The sequence below is a fragment of the Lactuca virosa genome, chromosome 6 (genome assembly GCF_052849685.1).
Source record: "Lactuca virosa cultivar CGN04683 chromosome 6, Lactuca_virosa_CGN04683_v6, whole genome shotgun sequence".
Lineage (NCBI taxonomy): Eukaryota > Viridiplantae > Streptophyta > Magnoliopsida > Asterales > Asteraceae > Lactuca > Lactuca virosa.
Window position 1 is genome coordinate 266,646,304 of NC_136431.1, and position 13,428 is coordinate 266,659,731.

The following is a 13,428-nucleotide window of genomic DNA, read 5'->3' on the forward strand; positions in this document are numbered from 1 at the left end:
TGGCGGTTCCTAAATAATCATAATCTTATTTGGGTTAAGATCATTAAAGCTATTTATGGTGACAACAGTGGATTCGGTGGTGGTAGGTCTAAAGTGGTGGTTCGGCTCCATGGGTGAGGATCATTGCTCCGTCGTCGAGGTTGGAGGAAAAACAGATCTTATCGGATCAAGTTTTCAGAAAAAAGAATTGGTAAAGGTACTTCTATTCTGTTCTGGAAGGATTGTTGGATTGGATATTGCAATTTAGCTACTTTTTTCCTCGGTTGTATCAACTTGAATCTGACATGTGTTGCTTGATCGTAAAAGGGGTGTGGATTTGGTTTGGAAATGACGTCGCAACATAAGGGGGGGGGGAGAGAGAAAGAGAGATAGATAGAGAGAGAGAAAGGAAGAATCATAATTTGAGGAAATGTATAATCTTCTTGCTAATGTGGAGCTTTCAGATCATGAAGATAGATGGGTTTGGAATCTTGACCTTTCTAGTGAGTTTTCAGTTGCTCACTTAACAAAATGGATTGGTAAATGCATCCTTCCTTCTATTGATACTCAAACTAGATGGAATAATTTATTGCCCCGTAAGGTTAATATTATGGTGTGGAGAGTTAGAATGGACAAACTTATTAATCTCGATTATGGAGGTGTGGATGCCCCTTCTACCCTTTGTCCTATTTGCAATATGGAAGTTGAAACGACCCAAAAACCATGATAATTTTTTTTTTTTCATTTTTAAACAAGAGTTACAGTCATCAAATTGTTCCAAAACCATCACATAGTAACAATGTCAAATTATCAGAGTAAAAATATCAAAAAGTGCGGAAAACAGTGATGGGAGAATGTTGTGTCATCACGTCGGGCCCTTCCCCTTAGTACCAGAAGTACCTGAAACCAAAATTATAAACTGTAAGCACAAGCTTAGTGAGTTTCCCCAAGTACCACATACCATACATAAATAAGTTAGTGTTATGGGCTAAATCATAGGCTTACAAGTAATTCTTGCCGAGCGTCAAATCCCGATCTTCCATACAGGTGTCAGGGGCCAGATCCTGGTATTTCATACATATGTCAGGGGCCACATCTTGGTCTTTCATACAATTGTCAGGGGCCAAATCCTGGTCTTTCATGCACATACCATAGAGATAGCTAACATCCTATATCACAAATAATGGGCCGACATGGTGCCTTCGACCCATGGATACAGTGAGAGAACTCACCTCAGTCTGATGATAAATAACTAGATGCTCGACTACAGAACCGGAAGCTCCCACACTAAACACAAACAAATAACCCTAATCAAAATTAGGTTATAAACCATAACCGTAGGTCTAAAATCCCGAACCCAAACTCCTAGGATAAAAGGTCATTTTACCCTTCCCATAATGGTCCTAACCAAACTTGGCCCAATAACACAATACTGGCCCCCAATGCCCAAATCATACAACTTAAGACCCGATAACAGAATCCTGAGGCCCACTCATACTTTAAAAAGTCCAAGGCCCAAAACCTAACTAAGACCCAAAAGTCTAAAGCCCAACCAAAGTCTAAAATCCCACAAAGAGCTAATGCAAGGCGTACACATTGTACGCTCGACGTACGTGACCGCCAGTACGCGCAGCGTATCACTTGGTACGCCCAACGTACTGGGCTGCTTGCCACCCTAGGCCATTTAGTGCTTAATCCATTTAGCCCTAAGGTCCAACTTTCATATCTTTTTAGTTGTTAGGGTTCTAATACATAAAGTTGGCAACTTTAACCCTTAACATGTCTTAATGGAACCCAACATCCATTTTTGTCCAACAATACTCATAATAAGAACTCAAACTCTTGCATGGACCAATAACAACCATCAAGATGACATTTTTATGCATCAAGAACAACAAAGAGGCTGAGATATAACATATCTAACCCCCGGAGTTGCCCAAACTCACAAGGAGAACCCATGGGACCAAATAAAGCTCACAAACAGGCCCTAATCTCTAACTATCAAAATAAATCATCAAGGTAAAAACTTTATACCTTCTCTAGCTCGCAAAGTTGATGAAGACTCAGGATATAAAAGCTCAACCTCAACAAATGCTTGGTCTCCAAGCTCTTTCTTCTTGAATACACACAAAAATGCCCCAAAATGACTTTCAAAGCTCAAGAACTCTCAAAGGATGAATTAGGGTTTCAGTGGGACGAAATGAAGGATGGAGACTGATGAGAGTAGAGGTCCAAAGGCTATAATGATGTTTAAATAGGGGTCAAACCCTAAAAATTAGGGTTTGACCCAGGCAGACGTACGCCCCACGTACGCCTAGCGTATGTGGTTAAACCCCCCACGACCAAAGCGATCTCGTACGCGTATCAAACATACACCCAAAGTACGAGGGACCAAATTTGCCAAAATTCTAAAACTTAAATTGATTATTGGTGGTCAAATGATTTACTAAAAAATCAAATACAAAGGTAGTGTACAAAATTAATTTCGATAATTTTGAAGTGTTCTGTTGATTAGCCAAGATAACATTGAATTCAATGGATGTCCATGGTTTTTTTTTGTTCTGTAATCATAACCCACAAACAAGAGATGGATCGGAGAAGCAATAGAAAAAAAATGTTCTTGTTTATGATTTGCACAATGAGAAGAGAATAGAAGAAGAGAGCATTTTAGTCTTTGTGAAAATTGCTTTCATTTGTCAAACTCGGTTCCACCCTTTTGGGTGGGATAAAATTTATAAGTTTTAGTCTTATTGACTAATTTTTTGTTCCATTGACTTTTTGTTCTACACATACGAAACACCTCATCAAATGATTTTCTTCCATTTAGTTCTGTTCTGTTCCACTCACCAAACACTACCTAAGGTCCATTTTACCAGATCCGAACCTATATATGATTATTTCTTTGCTACTCTTAGCCAAGTAAAACTATAGGATTTTCAACAAATAATAAATGATTATTAAAGATTCACTTCACGTGAAATTTGATAAATCTTGACATGTAATCAACAACAGTCCCTTGTATGATAGTAACGAAGGTTTTGATAGTCTCTTATTGTTGATCATATCTCTAACGATTTTTTTGTAGTCGCGTAGTCTCTTAGGTGGGTGAGAGTCATGACAAAAAGAGGGGGAGGTATCCTTGTTAACTCCAAGACATCATTCTATTCTATTCTTTGAGTTGGAAGTGGTGGGTTGTTTTTGTGGAATTGATATGCCAATGGGTTGAATAATAAAGGTTTTCATAGTCACATCTAATAATGGTTTTGTTGATCCTATCTCTAGTGTTTTTTATAGTCCACTACTTGTATGATAGTAACGAGGGCTTTGATAGTCCTACCAATAATGTTATTGTTCTACCAATAATGTTATTGTTGATCCTATCTCTAATGCTTTTTCCCTAACGGTGTGCTTCCACTAGTGAGCATATTACTAGTGTTTCTCCTATCCGAATTAGATAGAGGATACCAAGTTTGAAGTTCTTGAGATAAAAACCAAAAAATGAAAGGTTCAAAGCTTTGCCAAAGGTCAATTTCCTCTACAAAGCCCCTTGCCAATTCTATACACCTTGTTTACGTTGTGATTATGAGAATTCAATTTTTGCGACAATAACAATTCTATTTTTGGGGTCACGTTAACCAATTTCAAGCCTTTTTAACAATCTTTTTAACCAAATATACTCATTTTTGTTTTTTCGTTGCCTTTCTTTTTCATCCATAGAGCTCTCATTCGTCTGTGAAAGGGAATATAAAAAACATTAACGACATCATAAAAAATAAATCAAATTGATATATAACAGAAAAAAGGAAGTAAATTTAATTACCTTGTACGAAACACCGCCGGAAAATCAAGTAGACGGAAATCTGTTACGAATAACGGCACAACACTGCAATTCACTAGCAAATCTCACGGCGACGGGTATGACGTAACAGGTGACCTGACGGGCGTTACGGAAAATGAAGACATATGTCATTGAATCTGACGCTGTGAATATGAATGAAACGAACAAATCAATTAAATTTCATCGACAACGAAAGGAACAAATTTATAAAATTCTTGAAAACAAAAAGAACCAATCGGAGAACAGATAAAACTCAAATTCGAAGATCTTTTTTTAATTCTGTTACCAAATTGATTAATTATATTAGTAACAAAATGTCCTTCAAATTTGCAACCATTTACTATCATCTCTGTGTACAAAGGAGATTTCGGTTTGATTCGATTGCTGATAAGCTTCATCCTTCTTGTCCAAAGATTTTATGTCGTCGAATTTTAGTAGAACCAGGTTTCGCCGGAAAACCTTCGCGCCACCATAGCGAGATCTAAAACTGAAAACTGATGGATGTAATAGCACCAAAACCTGTGACTGCGCAACATAAGATATTTCAAGCATAATATTTTCATAACTCGTCGGCGTTGGACATGATCGACAACCGACTAGGTCTCGGTTCGAAAGCCAATCTCCGTCGTTGCTGATGCGACGAAGGGCGGATCAAGGCAGCGAGAGCTCTCTTAACCAGATCACCTCCTTCAGCAGTAGCTATTCGCACAAGCGAGTTCGTCATCGCAGACCTTCGAGCATTCAATCTATTCGGAGAGTATGACGACATCGAATTACTAGTGTTGTAGTTCTTGTGTAAACTACACCTGAACGATCCAGGATGCGTCGTCGGCGAACACAAACACGTCTTCTGCGAACTTGGTTTCCGTACAACTTGATTTCGAGGAGCCACCGGCACCGTCATCGACCGATTCGGAGATCCAGATCTACTCGATATAGAGACTCTCACCGATGACGACGTCATCGACGCAAAACCATGAAGCTTAACTCTCGTCGGAGAAGACGGACGACTGTAGACGTAACTTGAAGAAGGAGATGAACAAAAGCTGGAACTCGTCGACGACGCAAACGGCGATGTCATATCAGCAGCAAACGCCGACGAATGACGACCAAATCTACCGGTCGGAGAAATTGAACGGTGGACGTGGAACGTCGACGCTAACGGCAACACCGGTTTCCTTGACTTTTTGGAAAACGTCTCCATTAGAAAGTGTGTGTTTTTGGTGTTATGTGTGAGAGAGAAGAAAGAGAACGAGAAGGAGATGGAGAGTGTGTTTTTACTGAAGGGCCCTCAGGCCTTCAATTGGGCAAACATAGCTCTGCTTCGATGTCGAATTTATAGGAGTGGGAAAAGGAAAGTTGGTATGTTTGTAATTAATGGGAAAACTAGGGGTTGATTAGCGGAGGATACATAGGTTTAGTTCGGTTAAGTTAAGTAAATAGGCTTTAACCATGGTTAGGTTAGGGTTTTTTGTTTTCCTTCTAACAAGATTATGATCGAACGGTGGAGAGCGAAGCAAATGGACGAATGATATGCCATGCGTGCAGCTGCTTCCAGCTGAGGAACTTCATGTGGACCCCACGACGTTAATTCCATAAAATGCAACATAAATACCAAAAATATGTAGCAACATTGACATTCTATATTCTATATGTATATTAAAATGTATAAGATTTATTTATAAGATCAATTATATCTTATATTAATTTATTAATTACGTGAACGTTTGATTAATTTATACGATCGTGGTTTAATATCGTTGTCGATTTGCAACTAAGGATTTTCATAAAGTTGAGTATATATATAAACTATGAACGCGTAAAACGCCGGAAACATATAAAAAAATACATATAAATGTATAACTAATCAATGTTTCTCAAAAATTTAATAATTTACATATATAGATATTTTATCATAATGGTTATTTAAAACTAATATATATATTGTTATGAATATCTGATCTACGTTCTGTCAACAGTTATTTCTACTTTCAAATGATTATATAATCCTTTTTTATTTATTGGAGAAGATAAAAATGAAACCATTTCTATCTTTCTTCGTACTATTAACAATCGATGGAAAATCAATTAACCTATATTAATAAGATCTAGAACAATGAGGTTGCGATACAAATTCAATTTCTCAAGCAGAAACCTTTTAGTCTGAAATTTTTAAAACATCACATGCAAGTTGAGATTGAAACTTTGTCAAATTACTAAAATGCCTCTGATCATATTTTGTATTTTTATACTAAAACGTTGTCAAATAACAAAAAATGCCATAATCATCTTTTTATAAGTTTAGATTGAAACCTTGTCAAACTATTCATACTTAGTAAGTTTAGACTTGAACTTTGCCAGATTACTAAAATTCAACATGCCCTTAATCATCTTTTTATAAATTAACCTTGGCAAACTATTCATACTTAGTTAGTTTAGACCGAAACTTTTTGAAATTACTAAAATGCCTATCATTTGATTGAACAGGGATTTGATGCCAATTTGTTGGCTATAATTTTAAGATAAAATATTTTGGAGATGATAATATGAATGGAGAACAAAAGAAATGGGTTTTCTTCTTTTCTCACACCATGTTTTATATTTTTAGACTAAAACAGTCGTCAAACTATTCATACTTAGTTCTCTCTGGTTGGTTCACCAAATGCAACAGTTGAGATGAAGGATACGAAATCTATAATAAATTAATAATTATATTCAATGCATTAATCATTTTTCAAAAATATACCAATGATGGGTTGTATTTCTTGATTGCCGCATGCCTTATTGTTACAACCTAATCATATAAACAATAAAATCCAATAAAAAATAATTTATAATTTAATTAATAACTTGTATTTAGATTTTAGATACTAATGGGTATTAACATTAGATTGTAATGGGGACAAGAGTGGCAAGATCGTTGATGTTGGCTTTATTTTTCCTTTCTCTTTTTGTATTCTTTTTGCAATATAATTGTTCGATCGGGAAAGTGTAAAAGTATCCCTTACATCTATACATAGTAATCAAGTGCCCATCCATCAAAATGAAACAAAAAAACATCTTCAAATCCAGCTTCAAGTATCAAATGATGCAATTTATCTATTGTTATAAGGCTGCATGATAAGTCCAGAAAGCTACAATAAATATCATTAATCGGCGCTGTGAATAAACCACAAGCAATACGGCCTTACGCTAACTTTCTCACTGCAGTGCAACAACTTATAGCCATAAGCACTCCTGCAACACCAGTGCAACAAAAAAATGATGAAGTTTCATCAAAGTCAAGGGTAAAATTGTAAATGATGATGCATACCTTCCAAAAGATGCTACCATCTGGATAATAACTACAAAAGCAACATGCTCCAAAAAATTGTACACATCCTTATTTTCTGAAAAATGACCGAAATACCCTTCAAGCCTCAAACAACATAACCTGCTTCATTTTTAGGATTCCATCCAATCCACATGAATATGAAATCTTCTCAACTCAAAGAATTGTTATTTTTTAAATTATTTTCAGCCATATACCAAAAATATCATGTATTTTTATTCATTTTTTTAACTCTACGTAACCATTTATTCATCCAACTAAAAAGAATCCACAAAGTAATTTTTTTGAAAGTATGATGATACTAATGATTTTTTTTTCCAAAGTTCGATTCTATTAATGAAATTTGTTTCCAGAAAGCAGTCCTACAAATGAGCTTCAATATACAAAAAAAAAAAAAAAAAACTTTTCCTTATCATCTAAAAGTAATAAAAAAAAGTAATTTTTTTTAAATGCAACGCTATTTTATGAACTCTGTTGTACATAAAAGAAACTATCTTTGGGAAGGTATAAAATGACAAGAATACCCTTGATTCAACAATTAACTTTATTAAAAAAAATATCAAACAAAGATTATTTATTATGAAACAGAACTTCCAAAATTTCTCTATGACTCAAAATTCAATGTAACTCACCACTGTACAGAAGGTACATCATCCTACCTTAGTTAGCAGTAATGGTTTCCTAAGCTAAACTTTGAGTGATTACCAGTAGGTGTATGATATGGAATTACAAAACATCATTACTACACAATACAATTCCATTAAATAATCGAAACGAAAACTCAATAAAAAATGGAAAAAAGATAAATCAACTACCATTCTTAACCACATTCCTGAAATTCCCAGCAAAATAAATGATGGCAACGTGAAAAATAACCTTGATTTGGGTTTCTTTTATATATAACAGAATACATTTTGTCTATTGTTTTTCAACCCCCATAAGTAACATATCACAATTTTCTCCTTCAATTGTTAGCTAATCATCTTCATGTATTGATATCACTTCACACAATTTCAGTTTCAAGTTTTCTTATTTCTATTAGCCTATATCATCTCCATTTTCCTGATGGTCTAATCATTTTACTAATTAACACGTAAAACATAATCATAAAGAAATAAAAAATAGGAAAATAAAGCGCAACAGTAGCCTGACGTTGGTGTTTTCTGCTCAGGACCACAGCCATCCACAAATACATAAAATAATTCAAATTAATAATAATAATTCAATTTCCACGAAACATGCTCGTTACCTAAGAAAGTAAAGTTAATATAAAATTAGCATGTATTTTATTTGCTTACATGCAATGGAAATCACTTCCATGCTTATCCTGCCCAATTCTTCCAATCACAAAAGATATGGCATAATCAAGAATTCTTCCAATCACAATAGAATGAGACACTTTTTTCATCTTATAGATAGCAAGACATCCAGGATAATCAAATTCATTCTGTAATAATCTCTCCATTATTTAATGATGAAACTATAATATCTTTTAAACTTACCTTCTTCATAACTACAAAAGTCGAGATCACATAGCCCTTTATCAACCCACCCACAAGAAATACTTTAAAGAAATTTGGGCTTTTTCATCAATATGCTCCATGTGCTTCTCATAATGTAACAATCTTGACATCCCTCCTGCAACATCAAGTTGCAAAAGAAATTAACTTTCAATAAGTAAATAAATAAAGAACATAAATGTATGAAACATATGTTAATTATACTAACTTTTATGACCTCTCAATATTCATAGCTTTCCTCACTGAAAATCATCCCCGGAAAAGAACAAAATCAAACAACAAAATGATTCATACTTGCAAAAGAAAAATAGGAAAGTAATAAAATCAACCTAACTCAGATTCAAAATCATGAAAACCGAATGCTTGTCTGAAACCAAATCAAAGCATCAAGCTAATTGATAGTCTTTTTGTCTTTATAATCTAGTGCACGCCATACCTTTTTTTCCCTTTCAGCTTGCTGTCTTTGGACATATTTCATTTACACTGGCTCCTTCAAGTGATCTGCCAATAGAATACCTCTTGATTATCAAAATCGAGGCCTATAAGTAAGTGGACCAGCGGAAAGTTCTGTGGTCGCAGCCATGAATCCATCCACATCCAACCCCTGTTACAATGCAACTGTAAATACAATAAAGCCCTAAGAAAAAAACAACGCATATGTAAATAATATGATCTGAATAAGAAAACACAAGAAAGGTAAAAAAAAGGTTTTTCCAATCACCAAGCACATCCATATAATTTTTCGTTCCTTTATAAGCTCCAATCAATCACTGCAAACATGAAAAAATGGAAGTGGTTTTTACCCAAATATCCTTCTTCTTCAAATTTCATCCTCTGGTTTTTAATAGCTTGTGTAAAAATTTGATATCTTAGGGTGTAGAGAAAAAATTCAAGATAAAATAAGACAAAATTAAAAAAACTTGTAACCCTACGATGGTAGTATTTACAATCAATTCAAAAATGACGACATGGTCAGCTAATGAAAGAACCAAAAAGGAGCAAATATACCTTAAATTGAGGACCTAATTACCTCTTCTATTGAACCTTCAATACCATCGAGGTCTTCTATACATCTGCTGAAGGAATGAAAACCTTCAAATTCTTCTCCATTAATCTGAAAAAATAGAAAATAGATTTCATATGGAAAAAAGAACATTTGGGTAACTTAATTAATCAGGGTTTGGGTTAGGGTAACGTTTAGGAAAAACGAAAGAAAGAAAACGAACCTGGATGGGAGAGATTTAGAATTGTAGGTGGTGGAAAGAAACATGTAGACAATGTAATGAAGTTGAGAGAGCTGGGAATGTCGGCCGATAACTCCTCTAATACGTAGTGGAATTCAGGGAGGGAAGAAACTCACCGGAAATCAAATAGATGATAATGAGTCGATACATACTGTAAATGTAGGTGAATTGCATTTTAATTTGTCATTTCAAAATTGGAAAATGAATTCAAATTACATTCCTGCTTTCTTGGCGATAGTTATTATATCATTTATTGGTGATGAGGAAGGAAGGTAACGATGACATATTAAATGACTAACAAACTGTGTTTCACTGATACATTGGTTAAGGATGATGTCAGCAGAACATCCGATGGTGGAAAATATAGGATTGAAATACAATCAATGGCTCTGATTTCTTCAGTTTAGAATTAAGTGTTCTCTTTTAATAATATTTAGAGATTTATAAAAGTTCATCATAGGTTGAAATATGATAAGACAAATTAGATAGAAAAACGTTCATAAAAATAAAAATGCATAAAAACAAATATAAAACTATTGCATTAAATGATACGCATTTTTAAAGTAAATTTCAAAATGACCGAAACGATTAATAAATAAATATTTCAATCTATATTAATAAAATAAAATTGATGATATATATTTTAAAGAGTTGTTCTTAATCATAAGTTTCTAAAGACGTTTTTGAATACAATATTAAATATCATACTGATAAATTTATAGTCATTATTTAAAATTAATATTTTGAATCAATCTCTATTTTTTAACTTTGGAGAATACAACATCCAGCTATTGGTTGTCTTAAAAACTCATAAATTTTAAGAATAATCCAAAATCCAATGAAAAGTTCTGGAGTTTCAAATAAAAAAAAATCATTTTTACTTAAATCTAACAAAAAATTAAAAAAAATATTAAATGTGAACTATATATAATATTAGGGCATTAAATCAAACATTAGATTGAAAAACTGTGACATTAAACATTTTGAAATGGACATTTCGGACATAAGTAAGAAATTTCTTTGTAATTTTTTTGGAAAAAATAAAAAAAAAACTCTGAAAATTGAAGATCAAATCGGGAATGCAAAATTTGGGAGTCACTTTTCAAAAATCAAAAAATTGTTATTTTCTTTAAAAAAAACTTATTTATAATGGAAGTTTACTTAATATCCTCTTTTTTAAATATAATAAATGGGACATTAAAGTTTCTAAAATGACATTTAACCTTTTTTCTATTTCATGTATATTTAAAACTAACAGTTTGTTTCTATTTGGAACAATGAATGTAATCTATAAAAGTAAAATCAAATTTAAAAAATATTAATATTTAAGATAGTCTATAACTCTTAAAATGTTAAAAAAAAATAAACATGTTACAACCCAATATAATTTGTTGTAAATTATGTTATTAAATTAATTGTTCAAGGACTTGTTTGTACATAGCATAAAATCAAAGTCAAAATTAAATTTTACAATGTCATAAATATTAGAAATTAAAAGGAAAGTTTGCATTAATGAAATTGATATTCATTTATTATTACAATTAATACAATTATTATATATAAATATTATGTTGATTTATTAAAATGAAAAAAAAAACATAAAATGTCATATGTGGAAAAAAATAAAACAATCACAAAATGACACGTAACAAAATAAATAAGAGTATAACATGTGCCAAATATATTTAATTATTTATTAGAGTAGATAATTATATGTTGGAAACCTTAGAAGACTCCAACCATATTTTATTAAAAAATAGTGTTAAAATTTATTTGAACCCCATTATATTTATATGACATGAAAAAGTTGATTTCTATTTTCAAAGTTTACCAATAATGTAACCTTAAATTTGGAGTTTATTATTCATAGCTCCATATTTTGTGCAAATAAAATTTATATCCATTTATTATTATTACATTTACTACAATTACTATATATAAATATTATATGAAATTTAATAATAATAAGAAAATCATAAAATGTCATGTGGGAAAAAAATTAAAATAACCACAATATGACATTTGACAAAATGAATGAAAGTATAACATGTAACAAATTTATTTATTCATTTATTAGAGTAGATAATTATATTTTGGAAATCTTTGAAGACTTCAACCATGTTTTATTAAAAAAATAATGTTAAATTTTATTTCAATCGATTATATGACATGTAAAAGTTGAACTCTATTTATCAAGTTTATAAATAATGTAACTTTAAATTTAGAGTTTATTATTCATAGCTCTATATTTTGTGCAAAATATAATATATAGAGTGAAGTTTATAAATAATGTAACTTTAAATTTAGATTTTTTTATTCATAGCTCTATATTTTGTGTAAAATATAATATAGAGTGGAGTTGTCTTTTTATTTTACAATTTATACGGAATATAAAGTAACTATAAATAGAATGGGATTGAATATGGTCTAATTTTGCTATGTTTTTTCAAAATTGCATGTTAATATGTATCTAAATGTGATCTTTCAAAATTGAAATATAGTAGCTTAAAATGTGATATCACATAAATAATTGTGATTTTTTTTCCAGTCGGGTAAGGACCAACGCATGAATGTCATAGAGCCATCAAGTTAATTACCCAATCTTTATCGATGCAAAATACAAAACGAGATTAAAATTGGCATTTACATTAATAGCACTTGATTTCGTGGATGAACACAAAAGGCTTTTGTTCGCTAAAACAAACTTCAATGTGCATTTTCATAATCAGATGATTAGTTATTTATTTTTCCTCTTAGCTCTTTTTAGCTCTTTTGCTAAATGAAGCACATTATTTCTACATATCACAAAATCAGGGCCGGCCCAAGACATCAACAGGAAGATGAGGCATCATTCTCGGTCCAACTATTATGTGTAGATATTTTCTTTGGGCCAATCTGCCACTTTGGTCCAGTCCAGCCTATGTAAGGGCGACAAGAGCTGAAAATTTAAAGAAGCGGCCTTTTTAAAAGCCCTTTTTCGAAAAGTTGTAAAAAGTTAGGTTTTTCTGACTTTTTTAAAAAGTCAGTTTTCCTTATATCCAAAATCCAAAAATAGCTTTTAAAATGTTTTTACCAAACATGTTTTACCTTTTATCTTTTCCAAAAATGATTTTTGGTTTGAGATAAGTCAAACACCCCCCTAATCTCTTAACATAACAGAAGAGTGAAGACTAGTGTGCGTTGTCCCCAATTGGACTCGTAGTCTCTTTGATTTCCAGTTTCAAAAAATTTACTTGATTTTGGATTTCTTTTTGTACTTTTGTTATTTTTATTAGGTCCAAACATGAGTCGGTTTGAATTTATTTTAGGATAAAATATTTGCTTCCGATGCATGCTTTAATTGTTTTAATGTATCATCATATTCCAACAGTAGTATCACATACATTATTTAATGTTTTTTGCACAAAAAAGTAGCAATTTTTTAATGAAAATTACGAGGCGTAGCTTCTACACATTAATTGGAAAATTGTGTGTACGATCTATACACAATGTTCACGATTTTAATAAAAAATGGTT

At 32.2% G+C, this 13,428-nt stretch overlaps 1 protein-coding gene across 3 annotated transcripts; it reads right to left on the minus strand.

The window, feature by feature from the left end:
- Positions 1-746: 746 nt before the first annotated feature.
- LOC145119604 (uncharacterized) lies at positions 747-5,144 on the minus strand. Of its 3 annotated transcripts, none has more exons than XR_013713906.1 (3): positions 3,800-5,143; positions 985-3,709; positions 747-879 (listed from the first exon to the last, which is right to left on the minus strand). XR_013713906.1 is itself a non-coding variant. In XM_079055282.1 (3 exons), the coding sequence occupies exon 1, from the start codon at positions 5,019-5,021 to the stop codon at positions 4,377-4,379; it is 645 nt and encodes a 214-aa protein (XP_078911408.1). In that variant the 5' UTR covers positions 5,022-5,144; the 3' UTR covers positions 3,465-3,709; positions 3,800-3,960; positions 4,104-4,376. The 3 variants fall into 3 exon arrangements, 2 of the variants coding, with proteins under 2 accessions (XP_078911408.1, XP_078911407.1); XM_079055282.1 differs by lacking the exon at positions 747-879 and having other exon boundaries at positions 3,465-3,709; positions 3,800-3,960; positions 4,104-5,144; XM_079055281.1 differs by lacking the exon at positions 747-879 and having other exon boundaries at positions 3,465-3,709; positions 3,800-5,144.
- Positions 5,145-13,428: the final 8,284 nt, after the last annotated feature.

Coding starts and splice junctions, on each gene's coding strand:
- LOC145119604 (XM_079055282.1), bottom strand. CDS start 5,021: ATGGAGACGTTTTCCAAAAAGTCAAGGAAACCGGTGTTGCCGTTAGCG.